This window comes from Aythya fuligula, chromosome 8 (assembly GCF_009819795.1).
Source record: "Aythya fuligula isolate bAytFul2 chromosome 8, bAytFul2.pri, whole genome shotgun sequence".
Lineage (NCBI taxonomy): Eukaryota > Metazoa > Chordata > Aves > Anseriformes > Anatidae > Aythya > Aythya fuligula.
The window spans coordinates 25,514,657-25,528,430 of record NC_045566.1 but is presented as its reverse complement, the minus strand read 5'-3'; the positions used below and the strand labels follow the sequence as shown (position 1 = coordinate 25,528,430).

The window sequence follows — 13,774 nt, the reverse complement described above, 5'->3', positions numbered from 1 at the left end:
GGGCAGCTGAAAACACGGAGGTTTGAAGGTTCATAGCTTACCAAAAGCAAAGGTAATTTTAACCAGTAGCTCTGGGAAGCCTGCTGATACATTAGGGGTCTGATATGACTGTGAAAGATTGATGATAGTGAAAAGGAAGAACAAATGCTATCATTTTACAGCGTTTAGCCTAGTGTAACACCTTAACTGCAACACAACCTGAAGCCCCCAATGACCAACAAGTGAAAGGAATAGAAATTACAGTTATGTACTCATTGAAATCACAAAAACAACCTGAAGATCTAGATATCATTACTACTTGTAAACTGTTTTCAAGAGAACATGACACAAGATTGATTAATCCGAAGGCACTGCCCCTGTTCTAAAGAAATGCAGTCACAGTACATCACAGTGCTGGCAAGCAACTGCTAGATTTGATTATATGCTATGTTTTCTTCTTGAATCACGATTTTTTTGTGGTAAGTGAAATACAGCATCCCAACACAGTAAAGAGATGCAACTTTCTTCACTCATCTGAAGAAACAGAATAATACAAGACAAAGAGGTAACACATTAAGGGGCCTACGCTGCTAAGAACAAAATCCGTAACTTCACTACTCTGTTTACTGCTTTTCTGCATCTCAAGTAACCTGCAGGTTTTAAGGGTAATCTCCTTGAAAATGGCCTTTGTCAGTCAGATAAACTGCTTTCACAGAACCTGCTGCTGCTCTGGAGCTCCCTCCCTCTAAAGATGCTGCAGATCTAGAAAATGTTGCTTCCTCATACAAGCTTTCTGTTACTGGGAAAGGGAACAGTCATAATGGAAACAGTGGTTATGAGGAGGAAAGCTGGATCTGAGGGATCAGAGGCAAAGAAACTACTACGAAAAAGGGAGCGATGACAAACAGTCCATCTTACTACCTGCATAAATGCATAACTCACACTGCAGCTGAGTTAGAGGAGAATGCGTGTTCACTTGAAAAGTGAATGCATCGAGGAGTTGAATGAAACACAGCAACAAACTCCAAGTACTATCAAGCGTTTTTAAAATGGGAGAAAAATCTGTCTGGAAAATGTAAAGCAACTTATATAAAGCAATGTAATGACTGATTCAAAAGGTGTTCCATAGACTGGTTTTAATATATTGAATAATGAAATTCCGATCATTGAAAAAGGAAAATGGAGTGAAAGAATGTAGAATCACCAGAATTTAATACAAATGATCTTTTGCTTTTGATTTTAAGAGGATCACAACAGCTCCTTTGCCCTGCAAGAAGATACTCACATCATGGCAGCAGCGTCCACCCAGACAGCACACCACGCAGCCATCTAACACAACCACACTGGAGAACAGATCTTTTTTTCCTAAGCTGAACTACTAAAATACGGACTTAGATCCACTGCATGGTTAACAAAGACACAAAAAGCACATTTTGACATTATTTGCATGAGTCAGAGTCAGGATTGCCATTTGATCAAGGCACTTAAGGCCTGGCATTCAGCAGTAAAAGAAAACAACAACAAAATGCAACACCCACAATCATGGAGAAAGGACTAAGAAGCCTGTCTTACTGGATACTTCTTTCTTTCTTGGGTGCTCTTCCTGACATCCCTTTCTAATATCATGTTTCCTGATGTTCATGAACTTGTCAAGCTCATATCAAATCAACAATACAAAATGCCTTTATTTCCTTTGCATTTTTATTTTTTTTCATTATTATCAAAAAGATGTATACATGCCATCGGAGAAAATTCTACTGTTTTTATAAGGCTGTACAGAAGGAGTTAAGAATATTAAAACACTCTGTCCAGTGCATTTTTTTCTCATTTGTTTCAAATGGACCATCAGTGAGTATTTTAATTAAATCAGTATTATTCATAATTAGCCGTTAGAAGCTGTAGCTAATGAAAATTTTAGTACATTTCTTTATCTCCGGAAGCCTGAATCTAGTTTGCTACTGAAATTTTTATAAAGCCTGTAAACAAGTATAAATTGCTACACATGTTTGTAATTCACCATTTTCTATGCACCAAAGGTTTACGGAATCACAAAAAGATGCAACTTTGAAAGAAAATTCAGGAAAACCAGCCCCAGAAACTGCATGAGAAATTAATTCGAAAAAATGGTTTCTACAAGTGACATGATAAATCAGAGTGTCACTGTCTCCACAGCAGCCTAACTGAACAAAATAACTGAACAAAACCTTCTTCCTAGGCTAAATTCTAACATTGTCTCATAATTAAGTGGGGAAAATGGGCAAAGGAGCAGAGGCAGGGGGAACACAACAGCTCCTCTATCAGGGCACAGCACCCAACATTAGAAACAACAGTTTGCTTTGTTGTTGTTGTTTTTCCCCACCTCTCTCCCTGTCTGGATGACTCCTCTATTTGTAAGAGGTGAGTTTTAACATGCTTAGGAGGAACTAGAATTAAATCTTGAGGGTTATATCTGAGCATCCATGAGGAACCCAAGCACGTTTCCTGGTCTCATTGCTTCTTGTCTGTGTCTTTAACTCATCCCTCTTTTTTTTTTTTTTATTTTTTATTTTTTTTTTAAATATTAATGCATGATTGCACATCTGTGTCCAAGTCTCACCTCGCTCCTATTCAGATCTCAGCAGTTCTTTGTGGCTTGAAGTACAGCAGTATCAGTATGGCGTTAAAGGGAAAAACTAGAAGGTGTAAGAGTACCCAGGGACTTTCTGGGAGATGAGGAAGTAGGAACTGTATAACAAAAAGATTATTTTCTAAAATAGTTATTTTGTTTTTTTAATATAATCATCACCCACGTCTCAAACGTGGTCCCAGCATGGTGAACAGCAGTCCTCTCATTTTCTGTAATCTACTGGTAACTGGGACTATCTGAGTAAAGTCAAATTAAGAGGTGAGGATAAATATGGCACATTTTCACCTAAGACTATGAAATGTTGCATTTCTAATTAGAACCAACAGCATCTGAACAAGCACGATTCTGTGTGTGTCCTCCCATGGACTTAAAATAGAGACTTGTAATTATTACTTAAGACAGACATGAGTGGTTATCTTGTGTACTTCTGTCAATCAAAATATCCAAATGCCTAATTACAGAATTATCACCATCATTTGTATGAAATTCTCACTGAGCAACATTTGATTAAATTTTACCTATCTGTATTCCTGTTTCACTAAGGTCCTCTGTCGAAACAGGAAACAAATTCTAGACATTACCACCAACAGCCCGGCTCTTCAGGGGTCTGGAAGTTCATTTCACACTCTTTGCCGTCAATGACCAGGCTTGCATTCAGCCGCCAACAGACAGACATTTCAGGGAACAAAACCTGAAGATGCTAACTACAAGCCAACTATGGGGAAAAAAATATCTGCTGTAAACACTAAATCTTGCATTTCTCTTTAAAGATGCTGCTACTGTAGATGAGAAATGTTTCATAAATAAACAGTTCCTCTTAGATTCTGTAATTTGTCCATTCCCTGCATTTAAACAAAGAATCTCTCACATACTTACTTCTTTTTTTCCCTTCCGAAGGCTTCTTAGTCATTCTAGACTTCAAATGCTCTCATACGCTACTCACAAGATATCACTTACATGAAAATTTTGCCAGGAGAACAATGTTATTTTTGCTTGAAAAATAGTGGGTTTTTTTGCATGCTAGCGAAGAATAAATTGGACATTTCAGAAGCTTTTTGTATGTTTATAAAAATCCTTTTTCTTTCATTAAAAAAAAAAGGAAAAGAAAAAACCTTTGTGGATCATAAAGCCTAATTCGGATCTCTCCTCAACTTATTCTGCATAAATTGAGAAACGTAAACCTTAAAACATTTTTTAGACAATTACCGTAATACAAATGATACCAGATACTAGCTGTAAATGAATTAAAATAGTTTTTCCACATTTCTATCTTGTGTTTTTAAGGAGAAAAAGGAGAAAAATACAATCACTATATTGTGGACATTTTCCCAAGCTGATCATTAACTAATCGAGTTATTATTTTTTTTAGCTTAAACAGAAGTTTGTCTTTCAGCCCTTTCAAAAAGCATCACTAACATGCCTTCAATACTACCCATACAACATACAGGCATAAACAATTATATGCTTTCCAACACAGATTGAAGTTCACTTCAATTGAAAAAACACATCAGTATTATTGATCTTATTTTTTTCTCTCATTTCTAGGAAACACTACTATAACGAAGATTTGTTTTGAGTCAAGAAGATACATTAAATGAGTCAAAGAAAAAAAAAAGCAACCTGTAATGCCTGAAAGAGACACAACCTCAGCATTACAGCTTTTCTGCATTAACACGGCTCCCCATTCTAGTTTATCAGATGGCATTAGCTGCATGTTAACGCTTTTTCCCTCCCCTCCAATGAACGGCCACAGTATTTCTACTACATAAAAATCCACCTTCCCTTCCCCTGCCCCTCAGAAAAGCTTACCTAAGGAATGAGCAGCTGTGGTTTTGGAACTGAAAAATCGTCCAAGTCCAAGGTCTCCAAGCTTTACTACCCCTGTAGCTGTAATGAACACATTAGCTGGCTTTATATCTGAAAATAAACAACAGAATTTAAAAACTCAGTATGAGGTTGCGAGAAGAGCTATTTTAAGTATGGGTAATACTAACAAAATCTGACAGTGCCTTTTAGAAAGATGGAATCCGTTATTCAGAATTTTAAATTAACTATTTTAATAGTCCTAGCATCACTCAAACAACAAATCTAAGAGCTGTGAAAAACATTAAAAAAAAAAAACACTAAGTACCGCATCATCCACCCCATAATCACAGAAACACATACAGCAAAGCTCATTACTTCTTTATGTAAACTATCTATAAGGACTACCATTAGAACTAGAAAACTTCTTATTATGCTTTACGTAACAGTCCAAAACATGTTTTCATGGACTGTAAATCACGTTTTTCATCACTTTTGCTGATCAGATTACCCGCAGAGGCAAGATGTTATTTATTTAAAATAGGTAGCTGATTCTCTTTAATAGAAGGCATTAAAACAAAAGAAAAGTTTTACTCAGGAGAATAGTTATTTGAACTTGTCAGTGGAATTGGGCTAATGAAGTAGAAACAAAGAAAAATAACAATGTATACCCCAGACGGTTATTTTTCACAAGTAATATTCAGTTTAAGTTTTAATCCAATCCTTTAGGGACTACAGCAAAGATTTTTATGTTATGATTTTTAACTAGGTACCTAACTGTTAGTCTTAGTAAACTGACGTGCTATTTGTTTGACAAGCATCCCCAGCTCTTACTGAGTTTAGGACCCACACACTGGGGCTCAAAACTCAGAGAAAAACACTTAAGTGTGAAAAGAGAAGAGTTTCCCGTAACCGTACCCTTATCTTCTTACAGAACGGGTAATTCAGTGTGTAACCATAGATTTTCCAGAAACTCTGAAGGTACTATTTCAGCCAAAATAAACTGAAATAAACTAAAAATTTCATCACAAAGCATTCTGGTGAGATATCTGTATCTTATAGAAAGAATTTGTAATTTTACATCCCTCTCTTTGTATAATTTGCACGTGCAGGTGTTTGTACAAATGCGTAGGGAAGAAAAGGAGAATCAACAGGGAAAGCCATTTGCAGGGGCACATCCAAGTTGATTTTGCTAAAGGGTGCAGCACCTCTGGCTGCAAATGACACAGTTCATCAGAGATTGAGAAACTTTGCTTTTAGGCAGCTATTTGCATCCCAGGAGGAGGCAGCCGATAACCTAAGACATCTAATTTCACCTGAACCCAGAGAGACAACCCATATATAGCTTGCACTCATAGCTAGAGGGATTTCCAAGGCAAAAAAAAAAAAAATATCTACATCTGAAAAGCAACTATACTACAATCTGTTTCCTTTGACTCAGTTATAAGGCAAAATGAAGACAACATACGGAGGAGACAGCAGCACAGAGGATTACAATGGGTAGAGGAGATTTAGTACCCGATAGGGAGAGCTGTCAGCTACAGGGGCTGTTGGGACACGGTACCTGACACCCAGACTGGAAAGAACAGAGAGAAGCAGAGAAGAGAAGAAAATGCTCGCAGCCAGCAGGTAAGGGAGAAAGGCCAATACATCACTGCAAGGATGCATGGCAGCAGGTAAATACTTTGGTGTAAAAAAAAAAAAAAAAAAAAAAAAAAAAAAAAAAGAAAATACTAGGGAAAAATGGATAAATATAGAAAAACATGACAGAAAGTAAGAGCCAGGAAATCAAATTGAGCAAGTGAAGAGGAAGCAGCAGCAGGATTTCCATTATAACCATGCATAACTACACAACTATCCCTTACTTTGAAAACTACGTATCACAAGCCACTGCTGCAAACAAATGCTTACCACAGCCAAGGGAACAGAAAGCACCAACTTCTGCCACACTTTGCTGTTACTAACAAACATTACAGAAACATACATTGTGTCAGCTGTTGAAACTGATTCCATTACAATTATTTGGTGTTTGGTGTAACTTGCATTGAACCAGCTTCATTTTCACACCGTAAGAGTTTTACTAAAGATAAAACTTTGATCTTCCATTACCTCTATGCATAACACGACGAGAATGCATGTGTTCCAACGCACTGCAGAGCTGAACAAAGTACTTCCAAACTGTTCTCTCAGGAATCAATCTCTTCTGTTTCTTAAAATGCTTAAAGAAAAAGGAAAGAAAAAAAAAAGATAGTCAATACATATTACAATTTAAAACTTGCATAAAGTGGCTGAAGAAATACAAATAGAAAATCCTTTAGTTAAAAATCAAATACGTGAGGCTCACAATCTAATTAGAAAGGTTTACTGAAAGCTTCTTGACACAGAAAGCTTCTTCCTTAAGTATTACAACATATTTCATCAATATACATGTTTAAATTCAGTCAACATATTAGCCACAATTGAGGTCAGTGAAATGAAACTGCGCTTTCCCCAGGCTCTCACGCCAGCACCACCACCACCCTCCCCAAAAAAAGAAGGATTTACATGGCATGCAACTGTTCTCAGGGCAGGATTAATGTGGTCAGAACAGCCTAGTGCAGAGTAAGTGACCACAGAACAAATGACCATCTTCCTTCCACCAACGTGAATTTCCATGTCCTCATCGTCCAAACAGAGGAAAAATAGCAGTGGCACAAAGCCACCAAGAAAGATCACCTAAAACTAGATCAGATTATGCATGGCTGAAGTTTCTAGGACTGAAGGAGTACTGCCTATTTCTGAAAATTTCATAGTGATTAAACTCTTGTTCAAATATTTTTCATCATGTAAAATCAGCCATTCCCAATAACTGGTAGCGGTTCAATAGCCTGTTAAAACTTACGTAAAACATAATTATGCTCTGCTAAACACATCACCTTCAAACATAATATTCAGGGACTGAAATATAGTCCTCCTAAAATACATACTGAAAACCTGGAATTCAGCCAATGTCAAATCGTGCAAGTTTGATCATTATGAATTTTGCAGCTAAAGGTGAGAAGACTGAAAAACTGTTGCTCGTTTTGTCTCTTTTTAAAGAATCCTTATTTTGACAGATTTAAGCTGACGAAGGAAATACATGAACAGCATTAATTAATTTAGATAGAAAGAAAAATACCTAGATGTCTTTTAATAGTGTGTGTACACACACATACGCAATTCACAATCATACACACCCTAAGTTCATACAACAAACATTTATTACCCTGGAAAAATAAAAATATTTTCATATGCTATGTTCAAATGTGCCACTGAGAAGTTGACAGCTGCATCTACACATTACAGAGACGTGCAGGAGTACAAGAAAAATGATTTTAAAATAGCTATTGTAAAATGCATCAGTCATACAAAGGATCATAAAATTTCACCAAAGTGTTTTTAGTTATAGGGACGATTTCAAAAATGCATTTTCATTTAAATGAGGCAAAGAATATAAATTACTTGTTTAAATATAATTTTCTCAGTCTTGGACTGAATCCAAACAAGCCCTGTGTATCTGTTCTCCCCATAGCTGGATTTGCATATCAGAGGATTGTTTGATGTCAACAGGAAGATGGAGACCAGGTTTCTTTTCATTTAAAAACAAACACACAATACATGTAAGTATGTGCACATGAAAGCGTAGTTCCTTGATTTAAAATGCATTCTGAAATTATCATAATTATAACTAGGTATTTTATTTAAACATTCTGATTTTATTTATTTATTTTAACTGAAATCTAAGTACAAGCAGTGATGAAACACCATTCACAAAATGTCTGAAATACAAATACCTTCCATTATGGATTTCCATTCCTATGTACTTTAAAAATACACTGATGGCTTTCACTACAAAATCTGCTTCGCTTCTTACAGTGCCAGCATGCAACATAACAACGATTTAAGATGTAGTCTCATTCTACTGAAAGCATTTACCATTTTTCATGATACTAATAACTTCTCTTCCTGAAAACATTACTTATTAGCCCTGTAGATTTTGTATGTTTATCCATCTAGAGAGGATGTCAAAGAGAGCTGTTAAGTTTGCTAAAAATATGTAAACTGAACAAAGACATTGGATTATTTCTGAATTCATACAAGCGAAAATGCCTGTATGTTCACGATAAATTCACTGAACATTATTTTGTGTAGTAATTGGTTACTCTTTTCATCAAAATATATATTCTCAATGGTTTCTTGGGCTACTGTCCACCAATAAGCAAGACAGTGATGAAAAGTCTCCACCACTAGGAAGGACTGATTTTGCAAAACTAGATGCCGAAACAAATCGTATGTTTCTAGGAAACAGTCCAGTATGCAGTGTTCTTAGAAATGTCAATGAAGAAATGGAATCCCGTTCTTGTTTGGACCCCTACCTTCTAACAAGAAATATAAGTTGATTGGAAACAGTCAAATTTACACCTGTTTTATGCCAAACAGCATAATTAAATCCATATAGCATGTGTTAACTGCACTCAAAGCAGGATGCTTTTCTCTCTCTCCCTTATTTTAAAACAGTCTCCAATGAAAAATGCAGTTCTAATGGTTGCAGGTTTCTCCATTTCCTTTGGAGAAGCCAAAAGGCAAAAGACAACAGCAGAAGTATAACATCCTTCAATGTAGCAGGGCACAGCAGCACCACGAGCACTTCAGTGTTAGCTCACTGCCTAGTGCTGTTGTGTATTAAGCAGTCTAAGGTCCATGCAATCAAAAGTTACCCTTAGTAGTCCACGTTACCATCACCTCTTCAAATTTGACCTTAAAGAAGCATGCCCTGACATAAAGCTTTCTGAACTAATCTCATCTTCAGCGTTTTCCTGTTCTCTTGCTTTTTCCACATATCTGAGGCTCACAGGGCAGTCCTGTTGTCCCTCTGATCCTTGACCTTCTAGGGTGTGACATTTAAAAAAAGCGTAAGTCCTGTTTGAGGTGAAAGATCAGCTTCAATGTTGTTGAAACTGGGCAAAAAATAAATTGTTAGTGTATGTGCATTAAAAACCTGGGCTGTGTTGCAAGCTAGTGTTTTACCAGGTAAACAGAGAACGCCGAGCACGCTCACGCAGCAGACTGTCTTCTAGCATGAACTAGCCATTTCAAAAGCCGTATTCCATGAATCTTCCATCTACATTGTTGAGAATGGAATCACAAAAAGCTGCTTAGAAGAGTTTTCACAATGTCAGTACAGATAAAACTGCAATTCAGTCATTTAATATAACTTAAGATTTTTTTTCTGCATGTAGATTTGCTACTCAAATGCCTTAAAGAGCTTTAAGGTAGGCAAGTTATATCACCAGTTTGTCTTTCTGTCCCTTTTTTACAGTCTTACTGAGCAGTTTCATTACGGGAAAATAGAACTCTCCAGGTTTTCCCTAATGAATTGTTAGAAGAAAAATGAAATAGTCTCCAAATGTTTCCATCCTAGTAAAGTTAAATATAGCTGCCTTGCACATAAACAGCGTATGCCATTCAATTTCTTGGAGACAGGAAAAAAAAGTGGAAGATAGATGGGGAAAAAGTTTGAAGTCAATATGAAAGCATGAAATTATACCGGGTTTCTAAAAATGATGCTTTAAAGGTCAAATTCCAAAAGCAAAAGTGACAGCAATTAGCAAATGGTCTTATCTAGGCTTAACAAGGGCAGTTGGGAGAATAAATCTAAAGGAAGTATGCAGGGCTACTACGTCTGGCTCTGGTAAGAAACCTAAGGATTTCCTGCAGATGGACAAAGAACAGAAGATTTCAGTAAAATTGCAGATTTCAGGTATGGCTGCCTATTCCTCTGCAGCCATGCTTTAAAATATATATATATATATAGTGTTCAGCTCTGATGGTAGCATCTCACAGAATTTTAAGGTATGATTTAGGCTGGTTTAGACCTCAGTAAACATGGGGGGGGGAGGGAGGAAAGGAATTAAAAAATGTGGGTTTAAGATGAAAGCTAGACTCTTAGAAATGAAGAGGTTTGTGAACATCACTTCCAGAGAGATGATAAACTGATTATTTGAACAGTTTTTGCAGAGTCAGTGTAAAAAAAAAAAAATTCTGCTCCTAAATTAGTGTCAAACTAGCCCAGAAGAACATTCACCTGAGTCTTGCTGCTGTGCATGCTCTAGGCTAGAGCTGCCTTCTGAAAGAGAGAATCTAGGGAAAAAGTAAAAAGGGAATGATCATTTCCTTCCTTTAAAGAAATTCCCTTTCCCTTCTTTCACATTTTGATGGCAACTGTGTCTGTTCTCAGGACTTCACTGGTGGCTTACAAAATCATGAAGTTACTTTTTGCTATTTGATTACCTTGACTTATCAGAACGCGGTGAATCAACAAGCACATACTTCTGGGAAGGTATCTGACCTTCATCAAGAGGAAAAGGATGCAGGAAGGAATTGCCAACTAACACATAATGACATTCTTAGAAACTTCTGTTTGTGTTTCTTTGGGATTCTTTTTAAATGCAGGATCACAGAGTCATTCATCTAGGTTGGAAAAGACCTTCAAGATCACCAAGTCCAACCACCAACCTCACCTATCGAGTCCCATCGCTAAACCATGTCCCTTAGCACCACATCTACACATCTCTGAAATACCTCTAGGGATGGGACACACCGCTGTCCGTGAAGAAATTCTTCCTAGCACCTGATCTAAACCTCCCCTGTTGCAACTGAAGACTGTTTCCTCACGTCCTGACACTTGTCACCTGAGAAAAGGGACTGACACCCTCCTCACCACCATAGAGAGATGAGGTCTGCTGTCTGCCTCCTTTCCTCCTAATTAAGTAGTCCCAGTCCCCACAACCATTCCTCATGTGTCTTGCTTTCTAGTCCCTTCAGCAGCTTTGTTGCACTTCCCTGCGTATGCCTGAGCGCCTCAATACCCTGCCTGTATGGAGGGACTTGAAACTCAGTGCAGTATTTGAGGTGTCACCAGCGGACAATCACTCCCCTGGTCCTGCTGGCCCCTCCATTTGTGATGAAGGCCAGATGCTGTTGGCCTTCTTGGCCACCTGGGCACACTGCTGGCTCGAAGCAAACACAGAGAGGACAGAGGAGGCTGCACAGTCACAGTGGGAAACCATGGAAGCGTAGGCAGGAGTCTCCTTGTCAATGCCACAGGAACAAACCTGAACTGGCAAGGGCTTCTGGATCAGAAAAGACTGGTAGAGATGGATAGCAACACCTGCATGATTCTGAGACTCACATCTAGAAATGGAGTTTCTATACAAATTATTTTCTATTTAAAAGGTTCTATAGTTCTAGCAGAAAAGCAGTGTCCCAGGAGCTTTGTCTGGCTCTGTTCAGCAGAATGCCAGGCTACCAAAAGGAAAGTGTGCCCCCCTCCCCCAAGGAGAAACAGACTAACAACAAATAAAGAAAAAAAAAGAGAAACTTCTCCTCAAACATATTCTCCTTTCACACACAATCAAAATAAAGACACCTACTTAAAAGAAATAGAAATATTGCAAGAAAAATACAAGTCAAAATTCTGTTATTTCCATGTTTAGTATATATTTTTATGCTAATCATCTATTAATTGGACTGCTAGTAACATTCTTGATTGAACTGTGATCCCTTACAGAGCTCTGACCAAAATCACTTGAATATAGAGAGAGATATGTTCAAGATAGATATGTATCTCCATCCAATTGCCTTTTCAAGGACTCGTTTCATTTTACCTGACCTACAGTCACTCTGTTCCACCTAATGGGTTTGCTCATGAAAAAAAAAAAAAGAAAAAAGAAAAAAAAAAAAAAAGGAACACAGAGTTTTTGGAGATGAAGATCACCTAACAAAACCAGATCTACTTGCAGAGCCACTAGAATAAAATTTCTAATACTGCATCATTTTCATTGTCCCTGCAGTTACCGCTGAGCAGGGCTTCTTAAAACACACAGCCACATGTTTAAATTCAACAGTGTTTGTTTACATGCATCTCTCTCCAATAAATCCCCTTGGGAAACCTGGTACAGCATGAAGATGTGAGATCTGTGTTTGAATCATTAACTCTACCTCCTAATAAAAAGCAATGGCATGACACAGTAAATACAGAGGTTACCATTTTAAGGTTTTTGTTTTGGTTTTTCAGTTTCCTACAAATAAGGCAGACAAATTGGAAATCCTCTCTCCGTTCTCAGCAAGTTACTCACACAGTACACACACTAACATAGGAAAATTTACAGAAACTGGGTGAACACCTAAAAATAATCCTCCAGCATTGTTTGCAGGACATCTCAGACAAGAAAGGCACTAGGAACCATTGGTTAGGAACACCTTTCCGTTCGCCCTTCTCTCTGAAGAGTCAGGGAGGCAGACAATTCTTGCTCCAGTGGGCGAAGGCGGAGATGAAACACCCCAAGCACTTCTGCTGCAGCTGGAGCTATCCGAACAGAGCAGGGAAGTTTAACACCAAGTTAACTCCACGTAGATGACTGACACCATTACATGCCTTGAGAGGAACGCCAGCCAGCTTACACAATAGCTTCAGGCACGCTGTCTGCGAGACGGGGACTGTCCATCTGACAAAACAGCGTTGATTTGAGCAGGAAATCTGCCTGGTTATTCTCCTTGTCCCAGTGGCAGAGGCAGACATCAGCGTTCCCTCCCCTGGCACACACAGGTACCTTACCTGCACGTGGTGAACCGCTGCCACTGCTCGCCTGGGAGCTGAGAGGCAAGGCAAGGGGACAGCACATGTACGGGGAGCAAGAGCTTACCAGAAGCAGCTTCCCTGCCCCGACACGGCTCTGCCTTCCCTTTTTCTTTCGTGACTGTACAACTGCACTCACAGTGACTCTGCTTCCCCTGGGAACAGCCTCGGTTGTTACTTACTACGTAACTAGCACACATAAACCAAGTTGAGTAAGGAGACATTTTTTCAATTCAAAAAAAAAAAAAAAGTTTAAGAAAAAGCTTTTTAGTAGCACTAAAAACATTAGTGGCAAAAATTAACCTGACTGGTTCAAAGCCCCAAGTTTAGCATTTAAGAAAAGGCATTAAAAAATAATCATTTAGTTTTGATCTTTTGGTCTCTACGTAACAAATGCTGTGTTAGAGCATCCCCAGTACTTTGTGCTTCTTTGAGTGATGCTGTCTTTTCCAAATATTTTCCAAAATGCCTACACAAGAAAAACAACCTAAGAATAAAGGTGGCACAAAATGAAAGAATATTGAGGAAAAAATGCAAATATTTGATGCTTTTGTTAATGTCATACTTTCACAAAGATGCTAAACAGCTTTGTATTATGAAACATAAGCAAATGCTAAACAAAAATGCTACAAGTCAGGAGACACTTTTTAAAACTTGCATTTGCCAGTCCTAATAAATCATTATCATTAAAAAAAAATGCCTAAAAACTA

The 13,774-nt window shown here is 37.9% G+C and overlaps 1 protein-coding gene across 1 annotated transcript in view; it reads right to left on the bottom strand.

Moving 5' to 3' along the window:
• NEK7 (NIMA related kinase 7) overlaps window positions 1-13,774 on the bottom strand; it is a 61,166-nt gene that overhangs the window by 15,873 nt on the left and 31,519 nt on the right. Inside the window, exons 6-7 of the mRNA XM_032191907.1 lie at window positions 6,518-6,626; window positions 4,415-4,522 (exon numbers count right to left, since the gene is read on the bottom strand). Of these exons, the coding sequence (XP_032047798.1) occupies window positions 4,415-4,522; window positions 6,518-6,626 (217 nt within the window). The remainder of the gene's footprint in view (window positions 1-4,414; window positions 4,523-6,517; window positions 6,627-13,774) is intronic.